The sequence below is a fragment of the Charadrius vociferus genome, unplaced genomic scaffold (genome assembly GCF_000708025.1).
Source record: "Charadrius vociferus isolate BGI_N301 unplaced genomic scaffold, ASM70802v2 scaffold26, whole genome shotgun sequence".
Lineage (NCBI taxonomy): Eukaryota > Metazoa > Chordata > Aves > Charadriiformes > Charadriidae > Charadrius > Charadrius vociferus.
The window spans coordinates 1,617,382-1,634,110 of NW_009649320.1; the positions used below are offsets into that span (position 1 = coordinate 1,617,382).

Below are 16,729 nucleotides of genomic sequence, written 5' to 3' on the forward strand. Positions count from 1 at the left end.
CAACAGCAGTGTCCCCCAGCCTGGGCGGAGACCTCAGGTCCCCAGGCACCAGGTTGGGCTCCACCAGCCGAGCAGAAGGGTCCTCAGCTGGGGCAGCTGGAGGAGGCAGCCACGCTCCTGACATCACTTAACATAGATGAATGTAAGGTTAGAAATCCCAAAGAAAAAGGAAATTAAACAAATTAAAAAAGGTTGGTTTTCTGCTGCAGCTGCACAAGAAGGATAGCATCATCATGCGCACTACCCAAAAGAGAAAGACAGTATGGTTTGTCAAGGCAGCCTTTATTATTGCCCATGAGTGTTCCACGTGTAATGTCCGTGTTACCAAGCCCTGAACATTTGCTGATACCACAGCACTTTGCCTATCAGCAGGGCCCGATAGGTGTGCTTTCATGGGCAAACACCAGGGTTCAGGGCAAATTCTAGCTTGGATATCTTCTTGGACCCTCTAGCTTCAAATGGATATCCTGCAGTGCTATGAAGTATTTCTGTGCAAGAAAAACTGGTTCAATCATATGAACAGGTATTATGCCCACATGTTTTTAAAGGTGTTGAAAAATTGAGAGGATGTAAAATCCCAGATACTGCACTGGCTTGAGAATGGAAGTGAGATCCTGGAAAATAACTGAGAAAATTGAAAAATGCCAGTCTGATGACAGTAATTTCCTGTAAAGAAAACACTGCATATTGAATATGATAATACCTTTAAATCTAGCCAAGAAAGAATCCAGTGAAATAGAATACATTCAAATGAGAAATACAGCACACATGCTTAACAATGGAGGAAATTAAGCAACAATCTAGTACATGTGAAGTGGTGGATTCATTTCATCTCTTGAAGTTTTCACAGTAAGACTGGGTGCCTTTCTCATCAATAGCACTGATGGAGCATTTGGGGGAATTATAACAGTCAAAGGCATGAGGTCACAGCATACAATAAAACTTTGCTTTTAAGATGTAGGGCTTTGTTTACCTGCAGGTTTCCTGGTGGCTGAATTGTGAGAAACAAGGGGGAAAATGAAACCAAAATAAATCAAACGCTTACCAAAGTAGATGAACAATTGAAATGGGTCGTAGCACAATAGGTAGAAAAATAGTAAAAAACATGAAATAAATTGAATGGGCAAATTAAGTTCTCAGATGCCTACATATTCAGATATGTCTATGTGAACAGATATATATTGTACCCTACAATGAAAAGCATTACCTACAAGGCCACTTTAGTAGGAACAACTATTTTAACACAAAGAAGAACAGAACTGAATTTACAGCAGCAAAGATCTAAATAACTCTAGCTGTTCAGTGGGATGAAAATTTAACTTGTGATGCAAAAAATACCTTAATTCTGCATATTTTTTTTTAAATAGCAAATCAGAGTTTCTTTGTTTTCATAATTAGTATTGGGCATCTGTCAAATAGTCTTTTCTGAATGTACTACTTGTTAGCAGGAACTGCTTATGACTGAGATACGGGCAGCAAGGTAACTTGTGCAATCCTGTGCCCAAATGACCGAACTGTTTATCCGTGTGGCACTTGTGTGACCATCAATGCCACTATGCCCTTGCCAGTGCTGCTTAGGGAGCTGGGTGCAACAGGAGCTTTGGAAAGGGAAAATCCTTTCCCTTCAGCCTTCTCCATCAAAGGAGGCTGACTCCAACCAGGGGAGTCCCACCCTTCTCAGAAAGCGTAGGCAGAAGTTACCCAGCTTGTCGTGTTTCCAAGTTTTATGCCTCACCTGGGCCATTTCTCCTGATTCAGAAGCCCCAGGCCAACCAGCTGCCATCATCACTGCTTCTGGAGGGACTAGCTACAAGGAAGGAAGGAAGGAAGCTACTTTTAAAGGATATTCTGTGAGGAACTGTGGGCAAAATTGTTTTGGAATTATTTTGGAGGCAGTAGTCTGCAAAATTTTTTTATAGCAGCACGTTATGCATCACCAGTAAGGATAAAAAATCAAGAGAGACCTCAGTCCACAAATTACTTAGAAATTCAGAATAAAAACCAAAGCAAAGCTTCTAAGTATACATTCATAAAGAACAAAACATGTTATATCATTACTTGCACAAGTCTAATCTTGGCCCACTTCAGTGTATTTGAACTGTTCATGCAGTTGTCAACAGATGCAAGTTAAAACATGCTCTTCAGATCATTCGATCTTGCTCGCTCCCTGAGAGTGTCCAGCCTAAAGCCACCTTTACCAAATACTGTGCCATTCACCAGAACAATTCTTATATAACAGCTTCATTCAAACAAACAAACAAACAACCCACCAATCAACACCCGAAAGAAAACACTCTTGATCACAAAACACTTTTGAGGAAGTAACTTTTGTTCTTTCTTTTATAGGTCGGCAAGTTTATTATCACCTTCCTTATCACACCAACAGAATGGGAAGGTCCCACAGCATGGCTGCAGCCATGGCTTCCATACCACGTTGTACACAGAGAGCTGCTCTGGGACTCGAGTCAGTGTCCTGCGATGCTCTTCTACGGCTCTTCCAATCTTCTTTATTACAGTGTCAAAGAGGGGCTCAGTGTCAGCTGACAGAGGTTTGGCTTCAGAAGGGTCTCGTGAAAGATCAAACAGCAACGGAGGGTCATGATGGGTCACGCCTTCCCCAAAACATGGGCAAAATCCTCTGTCATAACAAGCCCCACTTCCAAGAGGACGGAAGATGGGGGTCACATAATGAACCTTCCAGATGGCTCCACCTGGCAGAAAGGAAAGGAGGCTTACAATGATAGTGGAGGTTATCACAAGGCATTAGAAGAGTGAATGTTTTTCTAGAGTTCATTTCTGGTTGCACTTCATCTTACATTAGGAAGAAGTTTTTCACTTTGAGGGTTGTAAGGCACTGGAACAGGTTGTCCAGAGGGGTTGTTGAGGCCCCATCCCTGGAGGTGTTCAAGGCCAGGCTGGACGTGGCCTTGGGCAACCTGGTCTAGTGGGAGGTGTCCCTGCCCATGGCAGGGAGGTTGGAACTTGATGATCTTTAAGGTCCTTTCCAACCTAAACCATTCTATGATTCTATGATTCTGTGATAGTATTGTAATTTCATTTAAAATTAAGTGCCTCAGAATTAAGCCAATAATATAACATGATTTCTGTTTGAAATTTTGAAATTTCTCCAAATTTTTCAGCAAGTATCAGTTATCACTCGTGTCTTTTATGAAGACATGAAAAATGATTTGGGTTTTCCATGGCTTACTTCCTTGTTAAGGTAGCAGAAGGACAGACAAAGGGCTGAGGCAAGGACTCGTCCATGAGACAAGGAGGGCATGGATTCCCCAGGCCTTGCACTCAGATGAGTGAGACCCATCCTGAGCCTCAGTAGCCTGCCTGGCATGACACCTGTCTTGAAGCCACGAACAAACTCTTTGTGCTATAAAATACAAGCAGTGCTGGTTAGTTCTTTGCCACCTTACACCTGGAACTAATTGGAAAGCTGCAATCCCAGAAAGAATGCGTTAAATAAATGTGCTCTCCCGTAGATGGAACCTAATTCTTAGGAAAAAAGTTCTGTACTCACTGTCCTTCTGGTGCCACCGCACAGCATGTAAGTGAATGCCACAGTAATGAAACAGGAACTCGTGCTCTGAGTGCTCAACTGTTCCTCGCAGTAAAGGCATCAGATCCCGGCCATCAATTACCCTAGCAGAAAAAACGGAGACCATCAGACTGAGGTAAGATGTACAGGACTGCGTTCCTTTAGCACACCTCTTGCTGGAACTGGCAACTCTGAATGAGGAAGATGCTTGTAGAGGATTGCAGGTAGATGATGAATCTCAAATGCTGAGAAAAGGTGACTGAGCTGTGGTGACATTTATGTGTCTAGAAAAGGGGCAGGAGTGAAAAAGAAAACGTCAGACTGAGAACGTGTTACCAAACTAGATTTTCCATTGTTTTGGGAGAGAAAGACACTTCTGTTTGTACCTGTCCTGGGGTAGTACCCCTCCAGCCAGATGAACTACTGTAGGATAAATGTCCATAAGGCTTGTAGGTTCATTGATAACTGTGCCTGCAGGTAACACTCCTGGCCATCTAAATATCCCTGGGACACGGATTCCTCCTTCCCAGCCTCCCATAGCTTTTCCACCTTTCATAAAAAAAAAAAAAATTCTTTTTAAAAAAGTTTCATTTAAAATAAAGAGACATTTTAGACAAATATTATTGAATTATCATAAGGTAATGTTACCCTTATGAGCCTTCCTTACCCTTTTGTTTTCACTGCTAAGCTCCTTCTCCTCAGCATCAGTGAAAGTGTGTTCACTATATCAGACCTCTTGAGTGACCTTACACACTTACTCCCTTCTGTTGTTTTACAAACCCATTCCCCCATCAGAACTCAGTGTGGATAAAATTTTCAGGCATAAAGTGATTTCCCAGCCTAGTTCTCCTCTTTCTTTTACCATCCTCTAACATACCTGTTGTAGTTAAAGCAAGGGTTCAGATGTAAGATGCAACTAATATTTAGTGAGCAGTTACACAATCTTAATAAAAATTAACTTGTGATCAGTTGCCTCATGAGGAAATGAGTTTGAGAATTCATGCTTATAAAGAAGACCTGCACAGGGTAGAATTGTCTACATTTTTAAATGCCTAATTAGAATGAAACAAATTGGCTTCTCAATGATAAAACGTTGGTACTCCTTGTACAGTCTTATCTAAGCTTTAGGGTTGTCCAGAGGACTTTACTGGGTTGTCACTGCCCCTGACAGCTCTTACCTCTGTATATTCCATTCCAGCCACCCAGCTGCCTTTTGCCTTCTTGTCTTTCCAGCCATCCACCATGATCAGAGGCAAAGTAAACTAGTGTAGTATTTTTCAAGCCTTCCTTGTCAATAGCATCTAGAACCTGGCCTGTAAACACAGGAATATGTCTGTATTAAAAAGCAAAAATATCACTTACACTACATAATTTTTAGCCTCTGAGTTGTAAACTTTCATCAGTAATTTCATTAGTAATATAGTTCTTTTTTATTTAAAAGTAATTCTTGAGCTGTTTCTGATGTTCCTAATTGTATTTGTGGTGTGTAGGTGTTTGACAGGTAGGTTTGAAAATCACTTCTTTCTGTATATGTAATCTGATTGTTATCCCTTTTGCAAATGTAGCTACTTTTCTTCCGCCATGACTGGGTGATAAATAATTTTCTTTCCTCTCCAAAAAACAGGCTGAAAAATAACATGAATCTAATTTATGGGGGCATACCAATTAACATTTATGAACATTTCTGGATTTATGAATGGGGCTGAAAAATATTCAGCACTCTGCTGAATGCAGCAGTCGCAGAGAAATATCCTGCTGGTTTACACCTGGAATTAATTTGCTTATCAGTTTTATCACCTTCTGATGTGTCCTACTTAGAAATAGATAAGACATGACCATAAGAGGCTGAAATTATCTGATCATTAATATTAATAGAAAACTAAATAATTCTCACCTATTTAGTAAAAAGAGCAGAAGAGCTCCTTGACAAAAGCCAAGGGGACATGGTTACAACTGTTTAACACTAAACAAAAAAACCTCAGTAAACAGAAAGAATCATTTGGTCCAAGACAGGAGAAAATAAAACAAGATACAAGATTGATAGATGTTGATGAAAAGCTCTTCCTGTTTTTCATTATCTTCCTTGTTCTTTTAATAATAACTGCCTTTTTATTATACATTCAGACTTCGGTATTAGGGAGTTGGAGACATTGTTATTTGCTATGGTGACTTACCCACCATCCAGTCCATTTCTTCTACATTGTCTCCATATAAGCCATGGCTGCTCTTCCCAAGAAACTTCTCTGTGGTGAGGAGAGGGGTGTGGGAGTGTAAAAAGGAAAGAAAGAGGAGGAACGGCTTGTGCTTATTTCTAAAAAAAACAGAAATCAAAACTTTGTTATGGGGGAGGAAAGTTCTCAATACATACATGAGGTCAGTCATAATGGAAAATGGTATTATGATTTGTGTTTGCACGTACTTCAACAATCACTTCAGAAACATCTTACTTTGTAAGATATTAAAACCCAGTGATTAGGATCTGTTTTATAAAATCAAGTTTGGCTTGTATAAAATTCTTCTTTTTTTCCCTGAATCATAGATAGAAAAGTTCCAGATTGAAGCTCTACTTTCTGCTATTGCAAACCACCACGGTGCTACTAAAATGAAGGCAGCAGCTTCTTCTCCTGCCAGCTGTTGCCCACGTGTCAGTCCATACGATAAGGCTACCTCACAGCTCTACTTTACCTTCCCTGCACACACAGGCATTTTGCCATCAGCTGCTACCCCCTAAGGCTGCGATGTTGGTCTCATTGATAGAAATCCATATTTCCTCAAAATAGCCTAGAAATGTTCAATCCAACCCATGGAAATTTAGAAATGTTATCAGCTTTAGTGAACCTAGGAATAACAGACATCCTTAAGCAGCAGCTGAATTTTTGGTTTAATAATATGATATCATTATTAATATTATTAATGATAGGCATAATAGTACTCATAATCTTATGTAGTATTGTAAAAACTTCACGTGGGAAAATGCTATTTAAAAGTTGCAAGACGTGCAAGAACCAGGAAAACTGTGATCAGAGGAAACACACTTTACCTTTCAATAAATGAAATGGACTCTTTCAAGATAAGGGACGTAGTCCTGTCTGTCACCATTGGCTGCTCAGTAACTTCGTGGTTTCTCATCATAATGCAGTTCCAGTATCGTACAAACCCATAACTTGAGAACCAAGATACGAAGAACAGGAGACTAAACCCAGCAAGGCAGGTCAGCGTTTTCCAGCGGACTGAAATCAAGCCGGTCAGTCTTCCCAGGGCAGCGGTGAGTGTAACGAGGCCAATCATCTGAGTGGAAAGCCAGAGTTTCCTTCTAAAGGCTCTGTCCATCTCTGGTGTTTCCGTTGGTTGGCAGTCACTTATTAGCGTAAAAGGCATCCCATAAAAATAGTCAAACCCGTGGTTTAAAGGGTGGTGGCAATGGTCGTTGCGGGATTCACAGTTAACACCTTGATGCCACTTCCCTGAAAATACAGATTATTAAAATGTAAAGAGATAATATTTTAAAATGGGCTTTTCCTCATACGAAACAATTCTCAAAAAACGGTTGGGTTTTTTTCCTTCTCGTGATAACTTCTTCATCCTACACATATATACCAAGTACGTACTGATATAATGGGATATATCTTATGACTGATGAAAGTAAACCTCTACAAATTACAAATTTTGAACAGAGTTATTGGTACTCTGTATATATATTCATGCCCTGTTGCTTTGATCAAATGTAAAAAACTGGACTAAAAAGGGAACTAGAAATTGAGAAAAATTCAAATTTTTAGAACCGAGCAAAAATGTACGGCCTTCCTACAGACACGTCAAGTATGAAATAAGAGGAAGAAGTCCTTTTGTAGGCACAGGGCAAAATACCATTTTTCTGTTGTCCTGTTGTCTCTTTACCTTCTAGGTGCTATGCAAGCTTGTTTCTGGAAAGCTTTGAACAGCTGGATGTCAGGACTATAGCAACACTCAGCGACATGTTCGTGTCAGTCTGATAAGAGAAGCTATGGATAGTGTAGATAAGTAACTTGCAGCTCAGCAGTAGGTTTGTCAGACAAAACACTAGATCCAGAAGAACCTGAGCTCAGGAGATCAGGATTTCTCATGAAGCTGTACATATATAAGCAACTTTGCTGATAATATCTGCATATACTGGATGAGAATAAAAGGCCTTGTTTTATAAGTATTTTTTCCATTTATTGGCATTTCATCAATTTTAAAAAGTCAAAGCCGCCTTCTTTTAAATTCTGAAGTCTTCATGTATCTGAAGAAACATCTTCTGACCTTTGCAGTAAAATTTGTTCTTTATTATGAACATTTGTCCACTGTTGTGATGAACAGCACATCAAACCCATTCTTTTTCTTCCCCTCCAGTCTATTCAAACAGACTGGTTAGGCACTTACACAGAGACATAAAAAGCTGGCTCATTTGGCTTAAACACTGAGGCTTGTGAATATCTGAATCAAGCGGCCAAAATCTACCTCTCATCAGAGAGATGCAGTTTAATCGCATTTTATGATCACTGATAGGATAGAGGCCTCAGATACCAGATCTATAGATCAAAATGAACTTTTAGAATTTTACTTGAAAACTAATTTGCAACTAATTCTTATTGTGGAGTAAGGAGCTGTGTACTTACAGAAGGATATTATCCTAAACAAATGATTCACTGTGTTGCATATACTAGCCGCCAACCCCAAGCAGGTTTCAATAGAATTGCTGTGCATTAGAATAGGAGCAGAAAAAACTTTTTCAGAGGAAAAAATGCTGCTTTTTGGATATAAAGAAAGTTCTATTCTAGGTGGATGAATTGCTTTCAGCTAAAATCACTACTCAGTTTACCTCTTGACATATTTAGAGGCAGTTATAGAATAAAACAGGTTTGTAATCAATACATAGATGCATTGGTCATAAATACAGGTGCAGCTAACGTATCCTTGGACTTCAGATGCACTCCAACACCTAAATCTCCAGCTGAGGTCAATAAAGGCTTCTGACATGCTACAAAAGACTCAAATGTCCAGAAGATAAACTAATTGTATAATTAACATAAATTAATCTTTGAGGGCACGTTATACAACACTGGCTGACGACAAAGAAACTGCAAAGTGGTTCCCAACAAAAAGTCTTATTGTCATGTCAAGATGCATGTTATTAATAGGATTTAACTTTGTAATTAAACTAGTTGTGCTCAGAGCAAAGCAATCACAAACCATTCAGGTGAGACTATTTAGTGCTCCTTCAGTCATGGTAACGTGGGTAGATGTTCTGTGAGATTTCTTGTTTCATGACTTGAATGTAAAGTGATTGCACGTTTTGTGTGTCATTTATCACCAGGGCTTTCCATCGTCTCCTATGGTGCAATTAATCTGAATCTGTCAATGTGGTTAAACCAAGCGATGCTTTTGGTGTCTATAGTGTGATTTTAGCTGAGATGCCCAGAGGGAAAATGCCAGCCCATTTTGCTAGCTAGCTTCTAGGAGGTATGCAGCACAACCTCCCTGCAGGGCAGTTCCTTTGGCACAGTGGAGACAAATCTAATTGTTTGGTTAGTGATTACATGCTGAAACCAAGCTGAAGCACGTGGCTAACAGACATGGGCTTTTTTATGAGCTGATTAAAATAACTAAAATAACATCGCTACAAAACCATCAGGAGAAGAGGATTCAGTAATACAGAACTTAAAATGTCCGGAGGGCTTCGTTTAATATTGTCCTGGATGGTTTAGATTTATTCTGCTGAATGAATACAAATCCATTCCTGCAGACACTTTTAGTAGTGAATTCAGTTTATTTGTGCAGCCAATATTTGTATGTGTCAAACATAGATTTTAGATATCGACATTTAGATGCTTAGATGAGGTAGGGCAAATAGCTGAAAATTCAGGTCAGGAACGTTTGTGTTTTATCGGTCTGTGGAACTATGTGACATATCTAAGATAAATAATTATTTGAAATTGGATCCTGACCAAAAGTTACAACTGTATTAAAACAAAACAAAAAAAAGTCCTATACAATATAAAATAAAATGGAGTTTGTATTAATGCTGAAGGAGGCAATGTTTTGTGGGCTGTACTGAAATCTTGGTGAACTATATAGTGTCACGCTGTGATTAAAGAAAAAATAATTGCTTTGTTTCTGTTTTTTGAAAGGCCAAATCCTGTGATATTATGAACTGGCTCTATTGTTTTAAGTAGCAGCTGATACTTTTTGTTGTGAATCTGCTCTGAGCTGTGTAAAGCGTTGTCATGCATATTTAAATGGCACACATGTTTTTGTTTTTTATGAAATAGCATTGGAATAATTAGCTATACCTGGTAGAATAGTATTCAAGAAATAGTATCATATTTTCCATTATATATTTTAACAACCACATCTGTGCTTGAAAGCAGGTCAACAGTAAAGATTGTTCTCTTTATCAGATGCCACTTTTTTAAGAAAGGTTCTTTTTGGTCAGGATTTCTTCTTACAAGATATTCTTAAATCAGGAAATAAAAATATTACAACTGTGATATGAGCAGTTGCTAACTAAAACAAATGGTTTGAGTGAGACACGCAGGTGAAACACATTCTACCCCATCTTCAGGAGTGTTCCCATACCTATCAGTCCTGTGCTGTAGCCTTGCTGTTGCAGTATTTTGGCAAAAGTGGTTTCATTTGGAGGAAGCCCTCCTGAGCCGCCATTCCAAAAAATAACACGGTAATTGTTTATAGCATCCATCCCTAAAAAATACAGTAATAAACAATCTTAGTAAGTATAACTGGCAGAGTACTTTTATCAAACATGCTTTCTTGTTTCCTGGTTTCATCGATATTATAGTGTTAAACGTTTATCCTAATGCTGTTTGTTTGGGGAAATAAATCTAGGACTCTGGACAAGATTAAGAAAGAGTTAAGTCTCTCCATTATATAATACCTGTTCTTCTTTGTATCTCATACTGAGACATTTTATTTTATTATATTTGGAATGGCACAGTTGTATAGGAGCTTTTATATGTCACAGTGGCATCCAGGCTGTATGGAGTGCACTTGGTGTGACTGTGAGGGCAGGGAGGAGGGTGGGGAGACTTCAGCACTCTGTCAGTCTCAAACTCCGGCTTGCATAAGGCTGCCCAGGAACTCAAGATTTCCCAGCACAGTGGCATGGCTGGTATCCAGCTTCTGAAACCCACAGAGTGGCTATCTAGCACCGCAATCTTCTCCTCACCTGCAGGTTTACACCCAGTAATTTGGCATTATATACTGGCATAACCCCATCGTACAACGTTATGCAAGGTACAATCTGTCACGGAAGTGTTGAATGTCTCTGGCCCTGTTCTTATAGTGGGAGAGAGTCTGTGCAAGCTCATGTGCATTTTTCAGGCTAGCTATCTCAGTGGGAGCTGTCATGATGAAAGGAGGATGACATGTCAGCTTCAAAATGCCTCAGGAAGGACGGCACTGAAGATCATTTGCAGTAGAACAAGCGTTAGAGAGTTGCTGTTAGAAACATGTAGAGCTATTTGTTTTTCATACCTCTTCATCTCTGGGATGCAGTTTGACAGGGTAGTATTTTTTTCTTCAAAAACAGAACTGGGAAAAATAATATAGCTGTCAAACTGTTATTTCATAGGATGGATGAATTCTGACATATAGGTAAGAAAGCTTTCCTGTAAACGATGTGTTCTGCGCCTCGACTGGAGGGAATGGCCACACATCTGCATAGACCTACTCTGCTCCCTGCAGGGCTGAGCTGTTTCTGATATCTGATGAGGAGTCGCCCTTGACAGAAATTAATATAACTAGTGCTTTAGAAATGTGTTATTATTGTGCATGTTCTGTGTAATGACTTTTTTGAATGTAACAATTTGTACTAACTCCATTCTGGCTGCAATTTGTGCAACTGAAGTTGTGAGCTGGGGGAAACAAGCTGCTCTGCAGAGCTGTCTCTGCTCTGCTTCCCCCCAGGTTGGTTCATTGTACCCCATAAATATAGATATCACCTCAAAGGTACTAGACCCAGCTGCTGTGTCTTTGTGTACCTCAGTGAGGGATGACGTGTTTGTGGCAACCCTTCTGTTTGCACACCCTCGTTTCTTTTGTGCTCATGTTATGACATTGTTCCCTTCAGCAATAAAGCAGTGTTTAAAGGCTTCTTGGTTTTGCAAGGCAAACCTGATCGGAGGGGATATCTGCCGGTGAGGAAAGCTGCTCTGCTGGGGGTGCAAAGCGGAGCTGCAGCAATGTGTTGGGTCAGTTTCACTCCTTCCTTTGCCAGGCGATCAATGTTTGGGGTCCTAAAAATGCAACCAGTGCTGTCAGATATCATTCAGAGAGTCTTTAAGGGAATGGGGAGGAGGAATAATATACTTATCGTTATTTTGGGAAGTTTCTTCTATTTGAAGATGGTAAGAAAATATATTTTTTAAAAATTTATTTTTATTTTATCAAGTGATGGAGAAATACTTTTACTTACTTTTTTTTTTTTTTATTCATTAACAATTGCTATCTGGATAAATTTCGAGCCAATCATTCCTTCTTTTTTCCCCAAGTCTTAAGAAGGGCCTTGCAGAAACGTACCCCACTGCTCTTGAAGAAGAAAACTCATGCTTTGGGAATGATGCTATGCTGAAGTGGAGGCCAGGCCACACAGAGCTCCATCAGCTACCTATGATCATGAGCTACCTATCAGAAACTTGCTGGCCAGTGCCAATCAGGGTGAGATTCTGAGAACTTTGCTGGATGAGAGGAGTGATTGTACCAAATTTGGTTTTGTTCAGAGATGTGACAGGCTGGTAGGAAACCAGCAGGCAAAATTGTGGCACTATTTTCAAAGAGAAGGGAAACTCTGTGTCCTTGGATCTGAAAAGAGAAGGTTTTCCTAGTAACATAGATCATTGCAGTGATTTATACTATATTTTGCTGTGAGACTGGGAAAGAATGGCAAAACAGAGTTAAATGAGGTAATGAGGCCTGATATGTTGAAAGACGGGACAACGTTTCTATCTTCAGGTATGTGTAAGAGCTTAGCATTTCTCAATGTCGGGCAATTAAGGAATATACAAGAACGGCTGACATATTCCCACAGTAAATCATCTCGGGATAGCAGAGCTGGCACAATCCTGGTCATGCTTTACATTTACCCATAGCACCCATGGCAAATCCTCCCATTTCTCTAAGAAATGAACTTAAAGACGGCACGAATAGTTGATGATGGGCCGAGGACTGCAGTCTTACATTAAATAACACACCAGCTCTGTTCGCTGTTCTGCTCAGTTTCCTTACCTGATAGTATCATTCCCATAGCAACCTATATCCCCTATGCCGAGGTCATCAGCCATCAACAAGACAATGTTTGGCTGTGTGATGGTGGAAAGCTGTGTCAGCGGTGGCTGCAGAAGCAGACCAAAAATCAGGAGTGTGACCAGGGATGTCCTGAAACACAGAAGAAGGAAAGAAGGCAATGACCTGGCCATTCATCACTCCCGCCGCATGCTGCTGAAGACCTTCCTGCATGAGGTTGGCTGTGGACCAGACCACTCTCTGCCTGGACATAGAGTGTGTGTTCAAATTTGATCATTGACATGAACAGATGTCATGGAAGAGAAAGTGTCAGGGCCATAACTTCAAAATCTCCTTTTCTGATCATTTCCAAACTTCCTATGAGCAGTCTCACTTGGGAATCTACATGTGACAGGTGATGTATAAGTTATTATGTTTTAGTGGCTTGGGATGTTTTTTAGAAGTCGTTTTGGGAAACTGAGAACATGATCAACATCCTCTGATGTCCTTCTCACCCTGACTGTGACCTTTGTGTTGTGAAAAAGTTAAGAACAAGAAAAACAAACAAAATCACATTGCGAGTATACTATATAGATAAACAGCCCTACTCTTTTATAATAGTCTTATGTCATTATTAAACTTCACTCATTTTAAATCCAAGTATGATAGAACAATAAGTCATGAACTTTTTTCTTACCAAGAAGATGTTAGCTGCAAAATCATTTCTGCATTTGGAATGCTCAGATCCTGCAAAACCAAGAGAGAGAGCCTTATCATGTTTGCGTCTTCCTAGTAGTCACTGCAATAAAAGTAGATAAAAAACTTAATCAAAGCCTATCAACACTGCCTCTGTTTTATTTACTTCAGTGCACCTCAGATCAGACCCTAAATGAAGAAGTAAAGGAATTAATGCTATTTTTATTGCTAGTACTTCTTTACTTCTTAGAGGAATTTTTCCTTTTGTTTAGAGTTTATCTTAAAATAGCACAGTAATTCTCTTTTGTTACACGACTCAACTGTATGAAAAGTACTTAATGTTCACAAAGGAAGAGAAGAGCTTTTTAAAATCCAGTCCTCAATATCATTTACTTTTCTGTAATCACAGAGACAGTAGCAGCCTGCTGCTTCTTCACATAATGTGCCAAGTTTCTTTTCAGGGTTGTAAGAGATATCTTTAGTTGTAGAAATTCTAATAATCCTCTTCCAACAATGACATTTCCTTAGGAGACACTGAATTTGTGACCTCCTGTTGTTTGACTCTGAGCTGAGCTTTTTTCTTTTTTGTATGTGTCAGATTTCAGGGGGTGATGCTATTCCCCCCCCCACCTCTGCACAGCTTTCTGCAAAGGTTCCTCTGGGGCTTTCTTTTTCACTGCCAGGACAAGACTTTGAAGTAAGGCCAAATGACCTTGGTTCAAAGGCTTTAAAATAGACTCTCTTCAAATTTATCCCATGTCTGGTTGAACTATCCCAAGCATCCCAATTTTATAAATTATACTGGTTTCACATTTTGTTTTCCAGAAATGATAGTATTTAGCAGCTTAGTTAATATCCATAGTTCTTACATTTTATTCATCATCACTACAAGCCTCAATGGGAAAATTAAGATTTCTATGCTTAGAAAATTGGCAGCCAAACAGCTTTAAATGCTTATTTACAAGTGCAATGCTGATGCAGCATCCCTATCTACAGACACTCAGACTTGGTTTCCTGCATTTGGATTTGCGCCTTCGCTGCACCCTAAGTAGGTATAGGAAAGATACTGGAGGACACCTCAGCCATCTTTTACATATACATACTATGTGTCTCCAAAACAGTTGAAATAAATAGGAGTTGGAGATATTCAAATTTAATCGTGTAATTGGTTGTCACTAACTGCCTGTACTTCACGGTAGAGATACACTGATTCAAAGCACAGGCTGGAGCTCAAGGCTGAGTTTCCTCAGAAGCTGCCTGTAAAATAGCAGGTAATATACAGAAAACCATTACCGCTCTGGCTGGTGTTATTCCTCTCGAGCCGTTTCCTTAGTGAAAGGTGATGGGAGTCCAGTCGGAGGAACTTTAGCAGCGCTGGTGGGAACAAGAGGGACAGCAAAAGCAGCTTGCCCTGTTCCTCCCCGTTCTGAGAAGTCAGAGGGGTCCCCAGGTCCCTGCTCTGCAGTGCAGCTCCCTGCCCGGCCCCCGGCAGCAGCGAGCGCCCGCCCGATTCAGCCCCAAGCAGTTTGGAGGATGCTTTTGGGGACCTCTTTGGGACCACTTTTGCCAAAATGGTACTTAAGCCGTGCTGCAAGCAAACAGTCCACCTTGCTGTCTGAATTGAATTTGGCTTAAAGCAAAACTCTTTCTTCCATCTCCCATTATTCAAGCCCCCCAAAGTAATTTAGATTTTATCCCTTTCTTCATCCATTTTAATAATCCAGGGGGGGCATAGCTTGCATATCTTTCATATTTTACTAACTGTTTTCCTGTACTGATTGAACTGTTTTAATCCGTCTTTACTTTTTTGTCAAAATACTCACGAGATACTGAAATCCCAATTCAATCCAGTTTGCATATGAGAAAATATTAAGATTTTTAAATACACTCAGATACACTTTTCACAAAAACAGTACCCATTTGTGTCATCAGTTTGGCAACACTTGGTGAAAGTTCTTACAGGTAATTCCATTCAATTTTGTACTGTTCAGTCTGTGAAAACATCTTCTAAAAATCCCTATTTTGTAGACTTGATATAGATAACAATAAAAGCCAGATTTTCGACAACAAGTTGCCTGCAGCTGTCTGCTCTCACTTTGTACGCAGGCATGTATGAGAATAATGTTGTTGTAAAGGGAAATGCCTTTTAAAAACTTCCTTGAGATATTTTTATCTACAGAAGCAAAAAAAAAAATATTTCCAAATGCCCATTAAAATTTTCCTGTGCATTTCCCGACATAGTAAGGGAGGAATACGGTACCTGGTCAAGTTATGCCCAGAGCAGGCTGCTGATACACTGGAGTGTGAGATTATTTTCTGTCGACTTAAAACTATTCCAAATTTTTCAGCACGACTGCTGCTACAGCACAGAGGCTAACATCTGTTTCTGAAGGCAGTCCTTAAATGTGCCCTAGCTGCTCATGCGCGCTTCGCCACAGGAAAGCCGTGTTATACCGGAGCTTGCAAGCGGCTGGCTGCTCTAACTTATCCCGGAGCCTCTTAAGCTGCACGTCTCACTGCTGTTTGCACAACGATGACATTCATACACACGCGAGGGTCGGGTTGGGGAACACCACAGATGTAGCTAAAACGCTTTCTGCCCGAGCGGTGGTTTCTCAAGGGAAGGGCAGGACCTCCTTCAAGTCTGAGACACTCCAATGAAAGGCACTATAAATAACAATTCCCCACAAACCTCTCCTCTTTTCCACCAAGGAAAACAGAAAATTACTGTACTTACAAAGCAGCAGTTCTTTGTCTGTAGAAATAGAAATTAAGTGAATATCTTCACTTCATGGCAGCCCCGAGCGCCTGCAGTGATGACAAGGTCATCTCTGCACATGCGGAGAGAAAGTTTTAGGGTGTGGGGAGGAAATGCCAGCAAAAGACCTGAATTTGATTTTGTAGAAAATGAGTCATTTGGCTTGACTTCAGAGTGCTGCGTGTTTCCTAGTCGTCACTCAAAGGGACAAACTAAGGTTACCTGCTGGCTAATGCTTTATATTTTGATTTTTCTTGTTTGAGTCCTGTTGTACTGAGTGTTTTGGTAAAGCATGAGATACTATCAAACAGCAATCTTGCTTTGCTGACAGAGAATTTGCTGTGTTTTCATATCTTAAGAGAGAGGAGGGACGTTGTTATGGGTTGGTGGTACATCACCAATTGCAGTGCTCAGGTTGGGTTGCTAGTGGAGCACCTCTCAGGCAAGTTACAGCACCATAGGTGTTCCTC

The 16,729-nt window shown here is 40.1% G+C and overlaps 1 protein-coding gene across 1 annotated transcript; it reads right to left on the reverse strand.

The window, feature by feature from the left end:
* Positions 1–2,322: 2,322 nt before the first annotated feature.
* LOC104290356 (arylsulfatase D-like) lies at positions 2,323–15,841 on the reverse strand. The gene is made up of 11 exons (XM_009889445.1): positions 15,762–15,841; positions 13,503–13,552; positions 12,809–12,958; positions 11,699–11,820; positions 10,145–10,267; positions 6,588–7,011; positions 5,722–5,858; positions 4,726–4,860; positions 3,934–4,096; positions 3,530–3,651; positions 2,323–2,711 (listed from the first exon to the last, which is right to left on the reverse strand). The coding sequence occupies exons 2-11, from the start codon at positions 13,526–13,528 to the stop codon at positions 2,341–2,343; spliced, it is 1,773 nt and encodes a 590-aa protein (XP_009887747.1). The 5' UTR covers positions 13,529–13,552; positions 15,762–15,841; the 3' UTR covers positions 2,323–2,340.
* Positions 15,842–16,729: the final 888 nt, after the last annotated feature.